General features: G+C 44.4%; 1 protein-coding gene across 2 annotated transcripts in view; it reads right to left on the bottom strand.

Moving 5' to 3' along the window:
* The window catches only part of TMEM243 (transmembrane protein 243), a 24,422-nt gene extending 12,401 nt beyond the window's left edge, over window positions 1-12,021 (bottom strand). Inside the window, exons 1-2 of one of the 2 annotated variants that reach the window (XM_044423355.1) lie at window positions 11,933-12,021; window positions 9,960-10,294 (exon numbers count right to left, since the gene is read on the bottom strand). In XM_044423355.1, the coding sequence (XP_044279290.1) occupies window positions 9,960-10,037 (78 nt within the window). In that variant the 5' untranslated portion in view covers window positions 10,038-10,294; window positions 11,933-12,021. Of the gene's footprint in view, window positions 1-9,959; window positions 10,295-11,342; window positions 11,459-11,932 lie in introns of those variants that run through there. The other variant, XM_044423356.1, reaches the window with a different exon arrangement.
* Window positions 12,022-15,148: the final 3,127 nt, after the last annotated feature.

Here is a 15,148-nt window from a genome sequence, read left to right as displayed (position 1 = left end):
CATTAGGACACTCTCCTGTTGGTGCCAATGGGGGCCTTTGTGGGGGGGAGGGTAACATAAGCAGGGACATGGCTTTAGTCTAAACAGTACCCAAAAGGAAAGGGCTAAAACTCCCCACACCTGCACATTGCACTCCACCCACAATGCTACTTCTTAAAATGTTTTGAAGCTTCCCACTGATACATGAAGCATCATGTCTACTGCACCGCTCAAGTGTGATGTCAAAAGACATCTTTCTGCAGATGCCATTCCAGGCTGCCTTGATTGCAATGAGCAGGAATGCGCAGGATCACCACCACTCAAGCCTCTCCAAATTCAAAGGGCCTGCATTACAACAAGAGAAGGCAAAAAAATCACAACAGATCACCCTGGTACCTGCTGGGATGGGTTCTGACCCCAAAAAACAAGTATCCATCAGCAGGAGAGCATCCTCAGCACAGATAAGCTTCACACTCAACTTTCTACAGATCTGAGGCATGCATTCTTGCTCTATACTGGTGCGTATTTTTTAAAGTGGATATGAGATCGATCAATTCCATAAAGGAAGACACACTCCTGGGTTTACAAGAGCTGAGCATTGCTGGCAAGGACAGGATCCTTTGGAGGCATTCATTCACAGGGTCAACAGCTGACTCATCATATATGGAAGGGAAACCTCTTTGGGTCAAAGGGCCTTCCACTGCCAGATGCAGGCTTTACCTTGCCACTTCAAATATAGGCATCCTTTCACATATCAGCTGCAAATTCAGCCTCAAAAGCTATTTGACAGCAACCCCAAAAGAGTCAAAAACTTTCTAGGGGAAGGTTTAGGAACAAGAGTTAAATTAATTGGAATCTATTGGAATCTCATGGGAAAGCATTGTATAAGTTGAACCTAGAAAGAAGAGGCAAAGAAAGAAGTTCTCAGTGTTTCGCCTCAGCCTGGCCACATTCATTACATTCTGAAGCTAAATATTCCACCAATCCTACTGGAAAAGTTATTGGACCATTACCATGACCAGCCTTACTCCTAAGCACCTTCTACATCTGTTGGAATTGCCAGTGGTTCACCTTCTGGGGCCCAAAAAATTATTTCAGAACTTCCAACTTTCATAGAATACAATGGGAACATAGAAAAGTGTCTTATACTGAGTCAGACTGCAAGTACACCTAGTTTAGTATTATCAACACCAAGTGCAGGCCAACTCGCCAAGGTTTCAGGGAGGATTTTCCAGTTCTACTTGCAGATGCCAGAAGTTGAACCTGAGATCATCCAGTTCCAAAGCAGAGACTCCAGCATGAAGCTATGGTCCCTTCCCATCATGTATGTGTGACATCCACTGCCCTATGACTGCAATACCAAGTGGTGACTTGTATTTATGATGGCTCTGGCCCCCTTCACACATTATTTCCATGAAAGGGCATGACACAATGACTTGGGGGGTGGAGCTGCACACTGGCCCCACTCCCAAGGTGGAGTGCCCAGACTAGTCCTATTCTGAGCATCCGGGCATTGCACACAGGTGGCTGAAATGAACCCTCTAACTCTGGGGCAGCTGTTCTTGTGCAGAAGCTCCACATAATGGGGACTGCCAAGATGTGGACACCTGAATTACACGGCATCCCTATACACGTGCAGCTGCTCACATGTAGAGGTTCCTCATCCAATGCCTTTGCACCTGAACCATGCCCCAATCCTGAAAACATATAATAGGATCTCTGGTTCTGTCTGAGAGCATTTTTAATATGTATTTATTAGAGATGAAATCTAAGCAAAGCTTAGTACCTCCCAGCACAGTCCTGTGTGTGTTTACACAGAAACAAATCCCACTGCCTTAACAGAAGAGCTATGTAACTCAGCAGTAGATCACATGCTAGATCAGCCTTCCCCAACCCGGGATCTTTCAGATGACTTGGTCTACAATTTGCATCAACTGCTAGCATTAGCCATGCTGACTGGGGCTGAGCTGCAGTCCTAAACAACTGGAGGGCATCAGGTTGGAAAAGGTTGTGTTATGGGGACCACCAGTCTCGCTATATATAAAGCAACCCCTTTTCTTCCTGGGTGTTCGCAACCTCATCCCTACTAGAAAAAAGAAAAAAGAAACACAAATTTAGCTCACCCCAATATGAATGAAAATGTGGAGACAACATGCCAGAGGAGCAACTTTTCAACCATGGTGGTTTAGCATTTGTATGATTGACTCCACTCAGCTGCAAGTCAAAAGGTTGAGGCTAGTGCATACAATATTTCCATTGAAGGATTTATCTCCTCCATTTGCTTCCTGGTAGATACACATGTGTTCCAATGTAAAGGATGATGGGAGGTGGTATGACAGCCCTACCTGTGCAGTTAGATCCCATTCACACAGTCATCAAGTAATGTCATACATGCGCAAACCCACAGAGTAATATATACAGTATACACATGTGAATCAGTCTTAACAGGTGCCTGAGCTGTAATCAGGTAGCATGAAGAAAAGCACTGATTACTGATCTTAATCAGGATGGTAATGAGCAGAGGAGTGAGAGAAGGAAGACCACACAGACAAAACCTCTGTATTTCACTGAAGTGTAAAACAGCCTTCCAGTAGCTTTCTGTGACAGTAATTGATTCAGGAAGAAACATATATCAAGGGACATCACCTATAGCATGGCTTCAGTTAACATCAGAAGAATGAGAGACAAGAAGGAAAGAAATTCACATGATCTTAGCATTGCCTGGCAACTGAAGAACCGACTGCCAGCAACCTCCCTCTCCCCAAACTCCTGCCAGTTAGCAGAGAGGCAGAAAGGATAAAAGTTACAGCATGAAATTCAAACCTACATCCTGTGTTTCTAAACAGCTAAATCTCAGAGTTATAACACACAAAGAGCAAACATTTAAAAGGGGGTGATAAACCAGAATATATCGTTGAAGTGCACACTTATCAGCAAGGACATTAGACGTGAGGCAACAATCTGGGAAACAAACAGGCATCATTAAGTTTATATAAGCTACACTGCAAAGCTTCTTTGTATTCCAAAGGAGAAGACAGACATAATGATTTTAGTGCCATGATTCTGCACAAAGCCACAGTCCTTTTCTTCTTCTTCTCCAAAGCCTGATCTTAGAATAGATTGTACAAGTCTGAAGAAAACATGAAATAGTTCAGATCATTTTCTTTTTATTTTATGCTCACTGAATTATAGTTCTAAACCACCCAATAACCCAAGTTCTCTGAACAACAACAGTACCTATTAAAAGCAGGGTAAAATCAATAGTGAAAAGTGATATTTCAACTCATAAAACAAAAGTAAAACTATAGCAATACGAGTGCTGTGATCTAAAAAAAACAGTTCTTAAAAATCCTGGAAAAATAAAGTTTCACCTGGACAAAAAAGTCACTTGGGGCTCAAATGAACAGGGGATACTTTGTGGAGCCATTTTTAAATGGTTGAAGACCCTAGCCAGCCTTCCAAAAGCATGGAAGAGTGACACTTAGGCAAGTTTTCTATTCACCAGTGCACATCTGTCATTTTGGCCACACAAACACCTCTTCAATAGGATGACTGCCTTTGCCTTACGAGGAATGGGAATCATTTGCCATAGCTGTGCACACAAATACACCTAAATTGGCAAGAGACAGTTTTCCTCCTCTGCCATACTATGGATGTATCAGAGGAACTGTGATAAATCTTACCTACCAACAGCTTGCTTCTTCACAGTGTAACCCACCTCATACACAGAAAACTCCAAGGTGGAGAGGAAATGGGAGACAGACTGCTGTTTTTCTTGGCATAGAAAGCTTTGGGCTTCCTTTGCAGGCTAAAGACCACCAACCTGAAGTGTGTATAGCACTGGGAAGAAGAATTTCTGCATATGGCATGGCAGAAGACTGTCATTATTACTGAAGACACTGTTCTCAGATGCAAAAAAGAGAATGGCAATATCCAATGTCAAGGATATAGCCAGAAGAATAAATGGTACATTTTAAAGCAGGCCACCAGTAAGTAGGAAAGGCACATTTGGTGTGGGATGACCAAAGCTAATGTGGAAGAGGTTTTGCCAGTTAGAAAGCGCAGAGAAGATGCTACCCCCATTAAGTTTCTGTCTTTTGTGCTTTCGCTCTACTGTCCTAATAAAGTCAAATCAGAGGAGTTTCTTCTGTCCATAGACCTTTCCACATGAAACAATTACTGAAAGCAAGCAGCAACGTGAAGATAAATTAAGAGGTGTAAAATAAATAGAAGAAAGCATTTAAAGCAACTGATCAGAAAAAGTAAACAGTCCAATGTGCTGAAATGTCCTGCTTCAACAATGTGCACAAATCCTTTTTAAAAACAACCACCACCCACTGGAGATGGGCTTCATGCCATTCTATAAATTTCACAAAATGAGGCAGTAGATTGCAGCACCTCCTACACTGCAAACTTAACATGAGAAGTCACTCAGTGAGACCAAGTTGCGGGCAGGATGAGAGAAGGGAAAAGGGAGAAAATCAGAGGCCTCAAGGGAGAGCTTCTGTAGGTCATGTGGATTTTTGTTTTGTTTTTTTAAGAGTCAGAGCAGAAGGGTACAGTTATGCATAAAGAGTGGGTAGACTTCCAAAATCTTCAAGTGTATGTTAGTGGCATACTTTGCAAAGCTTCCCCATGGATAAAATATCGATCATACAAGGTTGCAAGCTAAGAATGGCACACCAGGGAAGCATTTCAAAACTAAGACCATGCCTGTAGCACAGAGGTGGGCAACACTGAGGCCATGGACCTCATTCTCTCAAAGGAAAGTGGTTCAAGGATGGATGCTAAGAAGTACAAACTGCATCCTATCCCCTTTTCTACCAGACAACCATAAGCATCTGCTGCCCTGCCAAAAACCCTTTTAAGGAGGCCCCTTCTGAAAAGGGAACGATGCACTTTTGCACCTGCCCAAACAGCTAGAGTCTTGAGGAAAAGTGCAAAATGTGCATTATCCTGAGTTATCAATGAGAAAAGGAAAGCATGAGAATCTTGTCACAAAAGGGGTGCAAATCTCACTGCCACCCTGTTTGTGAACAAAGACTACTTCCTTGACAGCTCACTTTTTGACAGCTATCAAGGGAAAGCAAACTGAGAAAAGGTGTTTGGGCCCTATCTGGGTCCCAGGTAGAGGGTCAGAATCTGCACTTTAAGAGCAGATACTCCTCAGGACATTGCTCACCTGAGGCTTCTTTTTTTGAACCTGTACAAGTCTGACAATATAAAGAGTTTTTTAAATTTCTACTGAAAAACCTGCGCACTTTTAGGGCACATTAAAAAAAGTGCTGGCCAGCCAGTGACAGTCCCTCAGTGTGCTTCTTGAGCATTTTTAAAGAGATTTCACTGCCAACAGCACAGGTGAGACTGCCAAAAGCAGTAGCAGGTTCTTGCTGCTCTTGATTTGTCCCTCACTTGCCACTTTCCCTTTACCCATGCAGGGACCCGAGTTCAGTAGGTAAAACTAAGTCTAAAACAACCCATGGATTCTCAGGGTAGCTTGTTTGTAAGAAGAGGGGAAGGGGGTTGTCACCAGCACCACTGTGGGTAAAGGATGCTGGCTTTGCATGACATGACAACCTGCCATGGCTACTTACCTGGGATAGGTTGTTCTATCACCAAACCCAGGTCACACTGTTTCTCTCTCTGCCAAAACCTCTCCTCTCCTTCCTGCTTGTTTTTACCCATGCATTTCCTGCCCCATTCACTCACTTTCCATTCTTTCAGCTCTCCTTCATAATGGGGAGACTAGCCTGGAAAGAAAATGAGTAGCCAGGAGAGGCACAGATCCAGATGGTGTTTGCTTAACTGAAGTTTGATAAATGCCTTGGCTCCAAAATTGGTGTTTTATGTCAACTCCCATCATCCCCAGCCAGCACCGCCAATGATCACAGATGACAGCAGAACTACAACCACCTGTAACTACTGGTCTGAACTGTGTTGGCAAATGCCTACTAGCGGAAGCACACTTTTTCCCCTGAATCAAAAACCAGATGCAATTTCAGTCTTAGGCCTGAAAAGGTTCAGAGTACAACACGGCTAAGAATCACTTCCCATCACATGAGCCCCCCCCGCCCCCCCCGCTTTGCTTTTGCACAAACCACTGTTCCAGTTGCGCTTCCTCAGTGGAAGGAGACAAACCCAAGCAGAGCAACATAAAGAGTCACAGTGGAAAGCCTCCTCCAGAGCTGGTCAGGCCACTTCATTTGGACATTCAGTTGAAATATCAGAGTACCCTCTCCAGCCTCTACAGAAGACTCCAGACTAATGGATTCTAATGGTTGCTGGGACTGTCACCCATACAATTTACTACTACATTACATTTCTATATTGTCCACAGTCAAAGCTGTGGGTGGTTCACAATGTTTTAAGTCACTCCTCCAGATTTCAGCCAAGCCAGACCCTGCTGAGCTTCCAAAATTAGGCAGGATCAGGTTATATGGAAACGTTTGCAATGAAGATTACTCTCCTCACTGTGTTCTCATGGTACACCATCCATGCTCTGTGTGGCTCCCTTGTGTTCCCCAACACACTTGTTGTAATAGAACAACAGGGAACAATGACCTAAAGGGTTACTAAGAAAAAGAGTCAGTACTTAATGAGCTTTTTTTAGAAAGTGTGTTTCTGTAACTTCGGGATGTATATACCACAGAGGAAGACTGGACTCAGGCAGCTAAGTGGGCCAGTACTAGAAGAGGATCCATTTAACCTTCATTTTCCAGACTAGATCTGTATATCCATCCCTTCTGCACTGCATTTTCTGACTAAGAAATGGTGACTAAAACTTAGAAAATAAGAGTTCTGTATAGCAAAGATCCCATTGATTACAACTAGCCTAAAAGAAATGCTACTTTGCTGGAAAAACACACCTCTTTTCTTTGTTGAAACTTTAAGAGTGCAATTCTAAACCCAGTTACCAGGAGTAACTGTATAGAAGATAGAGGCAAATAACCAAACTTGTGTCAGAAGAAAACCAAACTGAGGCCACAATTCTATACGGGTCTACTTGGAAACAAGTCACAATGACCTTAGTGGAATTTATGCCTAAGTATTTTAGAAGATTACATGGTTAAGGTCCCATGCACAAGGAACAAGTTTGGTAAAAAAACAATCTACTCAGAAAACAATGACCTGCTTCAAACATTTTTTTTCAATACTAAGCATGACTTAGCCCACTACAGAATCATTTTATATCACCTGCAAGATTAAAATATATTTAAGTAATTCAGAAGGTGCCTCATGCTGCAGAGTTATTACAGGAAGATCAACAATACTCCTGCCTCTCTAGGATCAGCTTTCTTCTATCAATATGCCAGCAAGGCAGCTGAATTAAATCTTCAGAAAGACATTCAGGCATTCTGAAGTGACCTACAAGCACAAAAACTACAGCCTACCACAAAGTTGCTAGAAACGGGAGTTACTTGACACTCCATACAGAATCCCAACAGGTTTTCTGCTGATCAGTTTGTTTCACACTTGAACATCACCCAAAGTTATGCCACTTTATAACTGTCAGACAGGTTTGCAGATATTATTAGACTGTATTTATATGCTGCTTTTTCCCCTCTTGTGAGAAACCCAGGAATGCTTACATAGCTCCATTTCACTTTAGTCTCTACATTTCAGATGGGGAGGAATCCTTTAAGGCAGTCCAGGAATTAAGAAAGGAATATGGGGGTGGGAAATGCCCCAAACACTAAGTTTTTCAGAAGCATATTGTATTGTTTAAAAGTGGGGCATTGTTTTCTTAACAAAGTCAACACATTTCTCAAGAGGTTTTTTATAGTTATCATGCTGACAGACTTAAGAGACTGCCTTTGTTCATAAGGTGTTTCAAGAACCACTGAAGCCAAGATGGAACTCTATGCTTCCCCCACCCTCCTCACCCCATACAACATTAATTGTTTAAGTTCTCCCTTTCCCATTTATTCTTTTGTTTGCTTTTTAATTTTGTAAAAACAATTACTAGTAAACACTTCAGGATAACCATGTAGTCCATATTATTCCAACATTGCATTGTCTATAGGTAAGATATGTGGTTCTAAATCGGTATTTGAGTGGGGTGGGGTGGGGAGAATAGGGGAAACCCAAAGAAAACCAAACATGGAAGTGGGGACAGAAAGGTGGGAGCAAAGCCTATCACATTTTCAAGCAAAAACAGTCTTCAGCAACTAGGAGGAGTCAAGGAAGAAAACCAGTACAGAGCTGTATAGATACAGTATATGCCAGTCTCCTCACTTTGATACCCTCCAGGTTTTTGGACTACAATTCCTAGAACTCCTGACTGTTGGGACACGCTGACTAAGGCTGATGGGAGCTATGGCTTTCCAGATGTTTTGGCCTGCAGCTTTCATACCCCTGGTATCTGCACAGGAATTTTAACTGCCAATGTCTCTGGAGGGAATATGTAACCACAGTCAAGGGAGGAGGGAATGGGAGACAGACAGAACAGGAAAAATTCCACTCAGCTTGACAAGAATCCCCTATCCTCTAAAACAAAGTGGAAAACATGTAACCATCTAGATTGGGGTAGGCAATCTTTCGAACCCTCGGGGACATCTGCCCCTTTTTCCAAGAGGCTCTCTCCCATGCAACGCCACGTAGACTCCTTTGCCGCCTCCCTCCCCCTCCATCTGCAACTCCCTCCCCACACCACCTCCACTTCACTCTGCTCCTCCTTGCCATAGCGCTTGCTCCCATCCCTTCCCTGCTGCCTCCTCCCCCTCTTCCTGCTACCTGGGATCTCCTTTCCCCTGCCATATCCACCAGTTCTGCTCCTCCTGCCCAGTCACTTGCTTGCGTGTCTTCCTTGCACTGCCACATTTTTGCACCACCCGCCCCCACCACACGCCTGGGTGCCATCATTCTCACTGCGTCGCTGCAGATGACACAGACTTTCTTGGTTGTGGAAGTAGGAAGAAGTGGTGTCGATCGAGCAGAGAGCTGGACGGGAGGCAGGGGTCTTGGCGAGTGGTGCCATGCCTGCGGGAGCCATGCTGCCAACCCGCCCTAGATGCTCTTGCACTCCCTCAGCCCCGTCAACATGGCCAGTGGTAGGACTGATGGAAGCTACGGTCCGTAGACATTTGGAGGCTCACGGGTTCCTTTCCCAACACTACAAAACTGTAGCAGATGGTGGGACTCTGGGACCACATGACGTGCAGGGCATCAGCTGGGGTGCAACACTGCAAGCATGGGCAGCTTAAGGCACAAGTATTGCCTAATGAACGCTCGTGAAAGGAATTCAGGCACTGCACAGCTGCTATTGGATGAGCAAGAAAAGTCTCATGAAACCACCACATAACCAAAGTGGTTCAAAGTTCACAGTTCTGTAGCTCAACTTGATTAGACCACAGACTCATAAAAAACCAGGCACTTCAAGAGAGGGGTTCTTGAAATAATTCCACACAATACAGGAGAATTCCAAGGTGCATCTATCACTGCAAATGTTTTGTCAAACTACTGTAGCACTAAGCCCTCTCATAAAAGTGCAGCAGTGAGCAAGTATTTAAACATGGCATGTATGCATGCTAAAGGCATGCAATTGTGCAAGACTGGTACACATTACACAACCCAACTGTTTGATGGAAATGATCACTTGTGCACATCTCAGAAACCACCAGCCCCCAACATGACACCCCACCAAGGATTAGAAACATGACAGAAAAATGCAACCAATGCCAGTGGTATATGTCCTCCTCCCAATGATCCTCTCCACCGCATGCACAGTTTTTGCTTTAGAGGTGCCACTGAACTAGCACTCACTTAGAGAGATGCATCGCTAAACCCTTGGCCAGTGGGGACAGCTTTTGGATTGCACGCAGCCACATTCAAGCTGAGTTGTAGCCACCATTACCATATTGTAAGGGATCCCAAATATGAAGCCATCTGGGCTAACAAATTGACTTGGATCAGCCCTGCCAACAAACTTCATTCCTGGAAGGGAGATAGAGAGAAAGCAACCATGAAGAAGTTCATTTTACCCTTGGTGAAGTCTCTCCAAAGAGTGGCCTATTGTCAAGCCCTCTGGTCCCATAGGTTCTGGTGGTAAAGTCCTCCATTATTTCTCCAACTCTCCTCAAGTTCAGTCTTTATACTTTATACACTCCCACATAGGCAGATCCTCTCAAGACAGAACCATCCCTTGTTTCAAAGAGGCCTAAAGCCCATGGCACAGGGCAGATGCAGTATCAGGCAGAAGAAAGAGTTTATTTATAGAAAATGCATTATTCCTGTAGTGTAACATTCAACTTGTGGTTCTAAGCCAGGGATCCAAGGCTCTCCTCCAAATCTCGGCTTTCTTCCTCATGATCAGCAGCTGAGAAGAGAAAAAGAAAGATCTCTGGGAAAGTCTGTATAAGCACTAATGACATTTCCAGTCTATTAAATAGTGGTCTTTACTCTCTGTGGCAAGTAACCAAGGCAGAGCCCCATCTTTTCTCCCTCCCCATCCTCATAAAACAAGACTGAAGAATTTGTGGGCCTCCACAACGATGGACTCCAATTCCCATCAACCACAGTCAGCAGGAGCAATAGTCAGGAATAGTGGGAATGTAGTCCAACATCTAGGGAGTCACTTTGCTCTGAAAGCCCCCCTCAGGCCACCTCTACACATACAGTGGAATGAGGTGGTAGAATGGACTGTACCACTTGAGAACACAGGTGGAGGATCAGTTTTGAATGCTCTGGTATGTCAAAACCTCACTACAACAGAAAAGCAGCCTATTAGAGAAAGAATGATAATAGGCTCTTTCTCCCTGGAGTGCCAGTTCTCAATCTAGCAGAAGGTTCATACACAGAGTAACAAAAGCAGCATCTCCCCGCGGCAGGCTGAAGTGGCACGACCCTTTTCGCATTCCACGGCCCGTTCTCAGCATTCTGTCACCTCATTCTACTACTGCATGTGTAGTCACAGCTTCGCAATTTACTAGATCAATTGGGCAATACTCACGCCCTCAGTTTAGGGGGGTGGGGAATCACAAAGCTGCCTGTGCAAGGGGAACACGATGGGTGTTCACGAGAGCGCACGGAAAATCCTATGCCCGCTCCTATGCATGCTCCCCTGGAAGCAAGCTCCGCGGTCCTCAACATCGATCCCTGCTAAAAGCTACGGCCATAACTGGGAATCAGGCCCACTGAGCGCCCTGAGAATTACTTCTGAAGAAACATACAAGTTTGGATTGCTAGTCACTCCCGTGAAAGCACAAGTCCTGGGCTTTAAAAAGAAACGGGAATTGGTGTATTTACTTCTGGTCTTACTCATACCAAAATTAAATTCAGAGGCGGATGGATTTACTAGGAGAGAAAAGAGATGGGTCAGCAGGCTACCAAGCAAATAGAGTGATAGATTACGCGATTTTTCTCACCTTTGATTCTTTCCCCTTCCTGCTTCCCAGATCCTGATTTTAAACCAAATTTCCTTAGAAGTGGACACCGCTGACCTTCCCGAATCTAAACAGGGTCTCCGATTTCTAAATCAAAGTGCCATAAACTTTCATCCTCCTTCCAACACTTTCTGTCAACTACAGGCGGTCCAGGTTCTCCCCCTCCCCCCTAGAAAGCAGTAGCGGGAGCAGTCAGGATTAACCCATCTCTACCCAGGGAATCTGCTGCAGCAGCCGCAGCAGCAGCCGCAGCAACTACCGCGGCCTCAAGAAAAAAAGCAAACATTCCCCTCATAAAATATTTCGCTTTAAGCACTGTGTCGGGGAAGAGAAGGAGGCCAAAACATACAACCTTTTGGATAAATTAGATCCTTGCCGTGAAGCTCGTAATCCTCCCCTCCGACACCACCACGTCTCCTGCAGGTGCCCCCATTCATCCCCCGGCACGCACATGAATCCTACTTCCTTTCGGAAGCCAAACTGGGGGAGAAACACGTGCCCAACGCAGCAGCTGCAACGAACATTCCAAAACCGAACGCTGACAACGCCGACGTTCTACCGCCGTTCCTTACCTTTCTGATGCGCCGGGAAACGAAACAAACCCAACATTAAAGCAGCTATACCAAGTTCCTGCCTTCCCACTGGTTAATCTCCTCCTCGCACTCGGGCGCCGTCGCAGATCACCCTTCCTCTCTGGCCTGTGTAACTACTGCCTTCTCCTGAATGTTCATTGGCCTGATTTATCCAATCATAATCCAGAGAATGCCTGCACCTTGCTGTAAATCTGTTTTTCTTTCCGCGGGGCGGGGAATTGAGAACTTCATTTAATATTGTTATAGTTTTACTAGTACGAACTTAGTTACTCGATGTACTAACGTTAAGGACGAGCGGCAGCACATTTGACTCGGGCATAATTTCAATATTCCCGTTTTCCATCGTCAGTAGAAACAGCAACACGATTTTCATTTTGGAAGCTGCAATCTCTTGTTACTGATTGCACGGGGAAGATTCCGCAGCTTTTAGTATTTGATTCCAGATGCCATATAAACAGAATGGAACTTCGGGGCAGGATATCCCTTTGAGCGCCAGAGAAAGGACAGCTCTGTGTGCTGTTAGTGAGCATTCATAAACATCTTGGTCAGACACTGTGGGAAACAGAATGGCTCTCCTCTTGATTAAGGCTGCCCAGGAGTAAGTCGTATAGAACTCAGTGGGGCTTCCTTCTGTGCAGTCATGCATAGAATTTTAGTGTAAAGCATGTTTTTCAATCTTAAGAAGCCTGTCAGGAGTGAGGGCGTAAATTGGAAGAAGAAATGGGGGAAAGGAGTTCAAAGTGGGAAAAGGCACAGAGCATTTCTCATTTGCACGTTTAAGTTTTGGAGTGTGCTATCATCAGTATGTTAATGACATGGGGCTCTATTTCTTCTTTTCATCTTCAGCAGAAGAGGCTATGGATGTTCTAGAACCATGCCTGGCTGCAACAATAGACTCGATGAGAGCTAACAAACTGAAACTCAGTCCAGGCACAACCAGAATGTCGTTAGGAGGTGGTTTTTCTGGCCAGTTGGAGGGAGCTGGCGTCTGCTCTGGGTTGGGCTGCAGTCTCCCTGAGGTTCCCCTGAGAACTCAGTGGTCTCATTGAGATAGAGTACCTTCCACCAACTTTTGCTGGTGGTCCAGTGGCATCTCTGTGTGGGCCGGGATAACTTGTCTTCAGCTGCCAGGTCATACCTGTCCACATAAAGTAGCCTCCATGCTGGATTACCGCAACACACCTGGGAGCTGCCTTTCAAGACATTTCAGAAGCTGCAGCTTGTGCAAAATGCAGCAGCCAGACTGATATCAGGGACCAGAAGGTTTGAATCTGTAACACTGATTCTGGGCCACTTGCACTGCCTGCCTGTATTCAGGGTGCTGGTCTTGACCAATAAGATCTTATGTAGCTCAGAATCATACTACCTATTGTGAAGCATCTCTCCTGGTATGAACTTACTCATAAACTACGTTTACCATGTAAGGAATTCCTCCATATGCCTCCTCCAAGCAAGGCTCAGAAGGCAGCAACAAGATAAAGGACCTTTCTAGGGGCAGTACCTCAATTCTGGAAGGATCTGCCCAATAATTCTTGCCTGGTTTCAACATTGTCAACCAAGGTTAAGTGTTACAGCTATTGGGTGGCACAGAAATGTAATAAAATGAAATGGACTAACTAAAGAAAAATGATATGTGGAATGGGCTTCCACGAGAAGTCGTTGAGGCCCCATCGGTGCAGGTGTTCAAGGATAGGCTGGACGTGCACATGGTGGGCATGTCGTGAGCGGAGCCGGCTGGTGCCGGAGGTCAGACTAGATGGCCCAGGAGGCCCCTTCTGACTCGCTCTGTTTCTATGATATTGAACCAGGAGCAACTGAATTCTGCATTTCTCTATCTAGCTGGTTCTATGAGTATAGAAACTTAGTGAATGCCTTTAGATGCATTTTCTTCTGATGTGATGATTGGCACATCAAAGAGATCCTCATAGTTGTCTCTTGAACAGTTCTTGAAAGTCAAGTCATTCTTTTAAACTTAAGCTACTTGAGTTGTTCCTCACTTCATTTCCCATCCCAGGTACCATTTGTGGGGCAAGTTCTTGTGCTGTACTCTTTAACTTCTCAAGTATTATTTCCCTTGCACTCACAGAGAGAGCATTGTTGAGTCAAGTAATGCTTTGAAGTCTGATGGGGAAAGTCCTTCAGGACATATTGATTCATTCATAACACCTCTAGGCAAAGAAAGGCGTAGCCTGAATAAAAATGAAATCAAGCTGGTGGACAGTTTCAGGCTCACCCAAAATCAGATGAAACACTGAGATGTTCTTTTTGTTTAATCGGCGCTTGAGCAAATCTCTCTGAGGGTTTCACAAGATTAAATGAAGTGTGTACTGAGCATTTTTAGTACCAGGGGAAGGAGTAGGAAGCAGCCAGTCTACAACAAGTGCTTTATAATGCTCTGGAAAGATGGAAAGCCTTCAAATGACAGGATCATTATTTGCATGTCAGAAGTATTTTATATATCAGTGTCCAAAAATCACAGAATGTTGATATCCTCATGTGAAAGCTGGGTTGTCATGTCTGAATTATTGAATCATGGGTTATCATGTCTGAATTCATCTACTAACCAGTCATGGTTTGTTAGTAGACTCATGGCTTGTTGTTGGGCTGTGAACTCTGAGTTGTTTACCATGGTTTGTTATCTCAGCTAGATTCCGACAACATGATAACCCATGTTTCAACAATCCATACTCTACACTTGAGTATGGGGTATCATATTGTCTGAACCCAATCACTGTCTCTGGTTTTGACACTTGTTAGGGCATGAATCTCTACTTCATTTGCTTACATATACACCATTTCCTTTTTGTCTTCCCAAAAAGTTGCAATCCTTCACATTCTCTTACCCATCATGTCACTACATGAAAGCATTTTGATGCCTACTTCTTTGCCCCACAGCTTCCCCTCCTGATGCAATCTCTGCACTTGAGGGAAAACTTGAAGATAGTTCCATGCCTCCTATTCCTAATTCTTTTGTCTAGAGGCTTCGGCAAGGGGCGGCATAGAAATGTTCTAATAATAATAAACAATTGCAAACAATAGGCATGGACAGTTGTGATGTTGGCTTTTTCTGTACCTTCTGTGCAACCCACTTCTTTTACTGTGCCTAATTCAGGAAAAAAGAGCTGTACTAATCCATGACACACCCCTCCACACAAAAAAGGAGAACATCCAACAGAAGGTCATTCAGGGTAGATG

Source organism: Varanus komodoensis, unplaced genomic scaffold (assembly GCF_004798865.1).
Source record: "Varanus komodoensis strain SLA01 unplaced genomic scaffold, ASM479886v1 scaffold13_3, whole genome shotgun sequence".
NCBI lineage: Eukaryota > Metazoa > Chordata > Lepidosauria > Squamata > Varanidae > Varanus > Varanus komodoensis.
The sequence above is the reverse complement of the archived record's forward strand: the minus strand, read 5'-3'. Positions and strand labels throughout refer to the sequence as shown.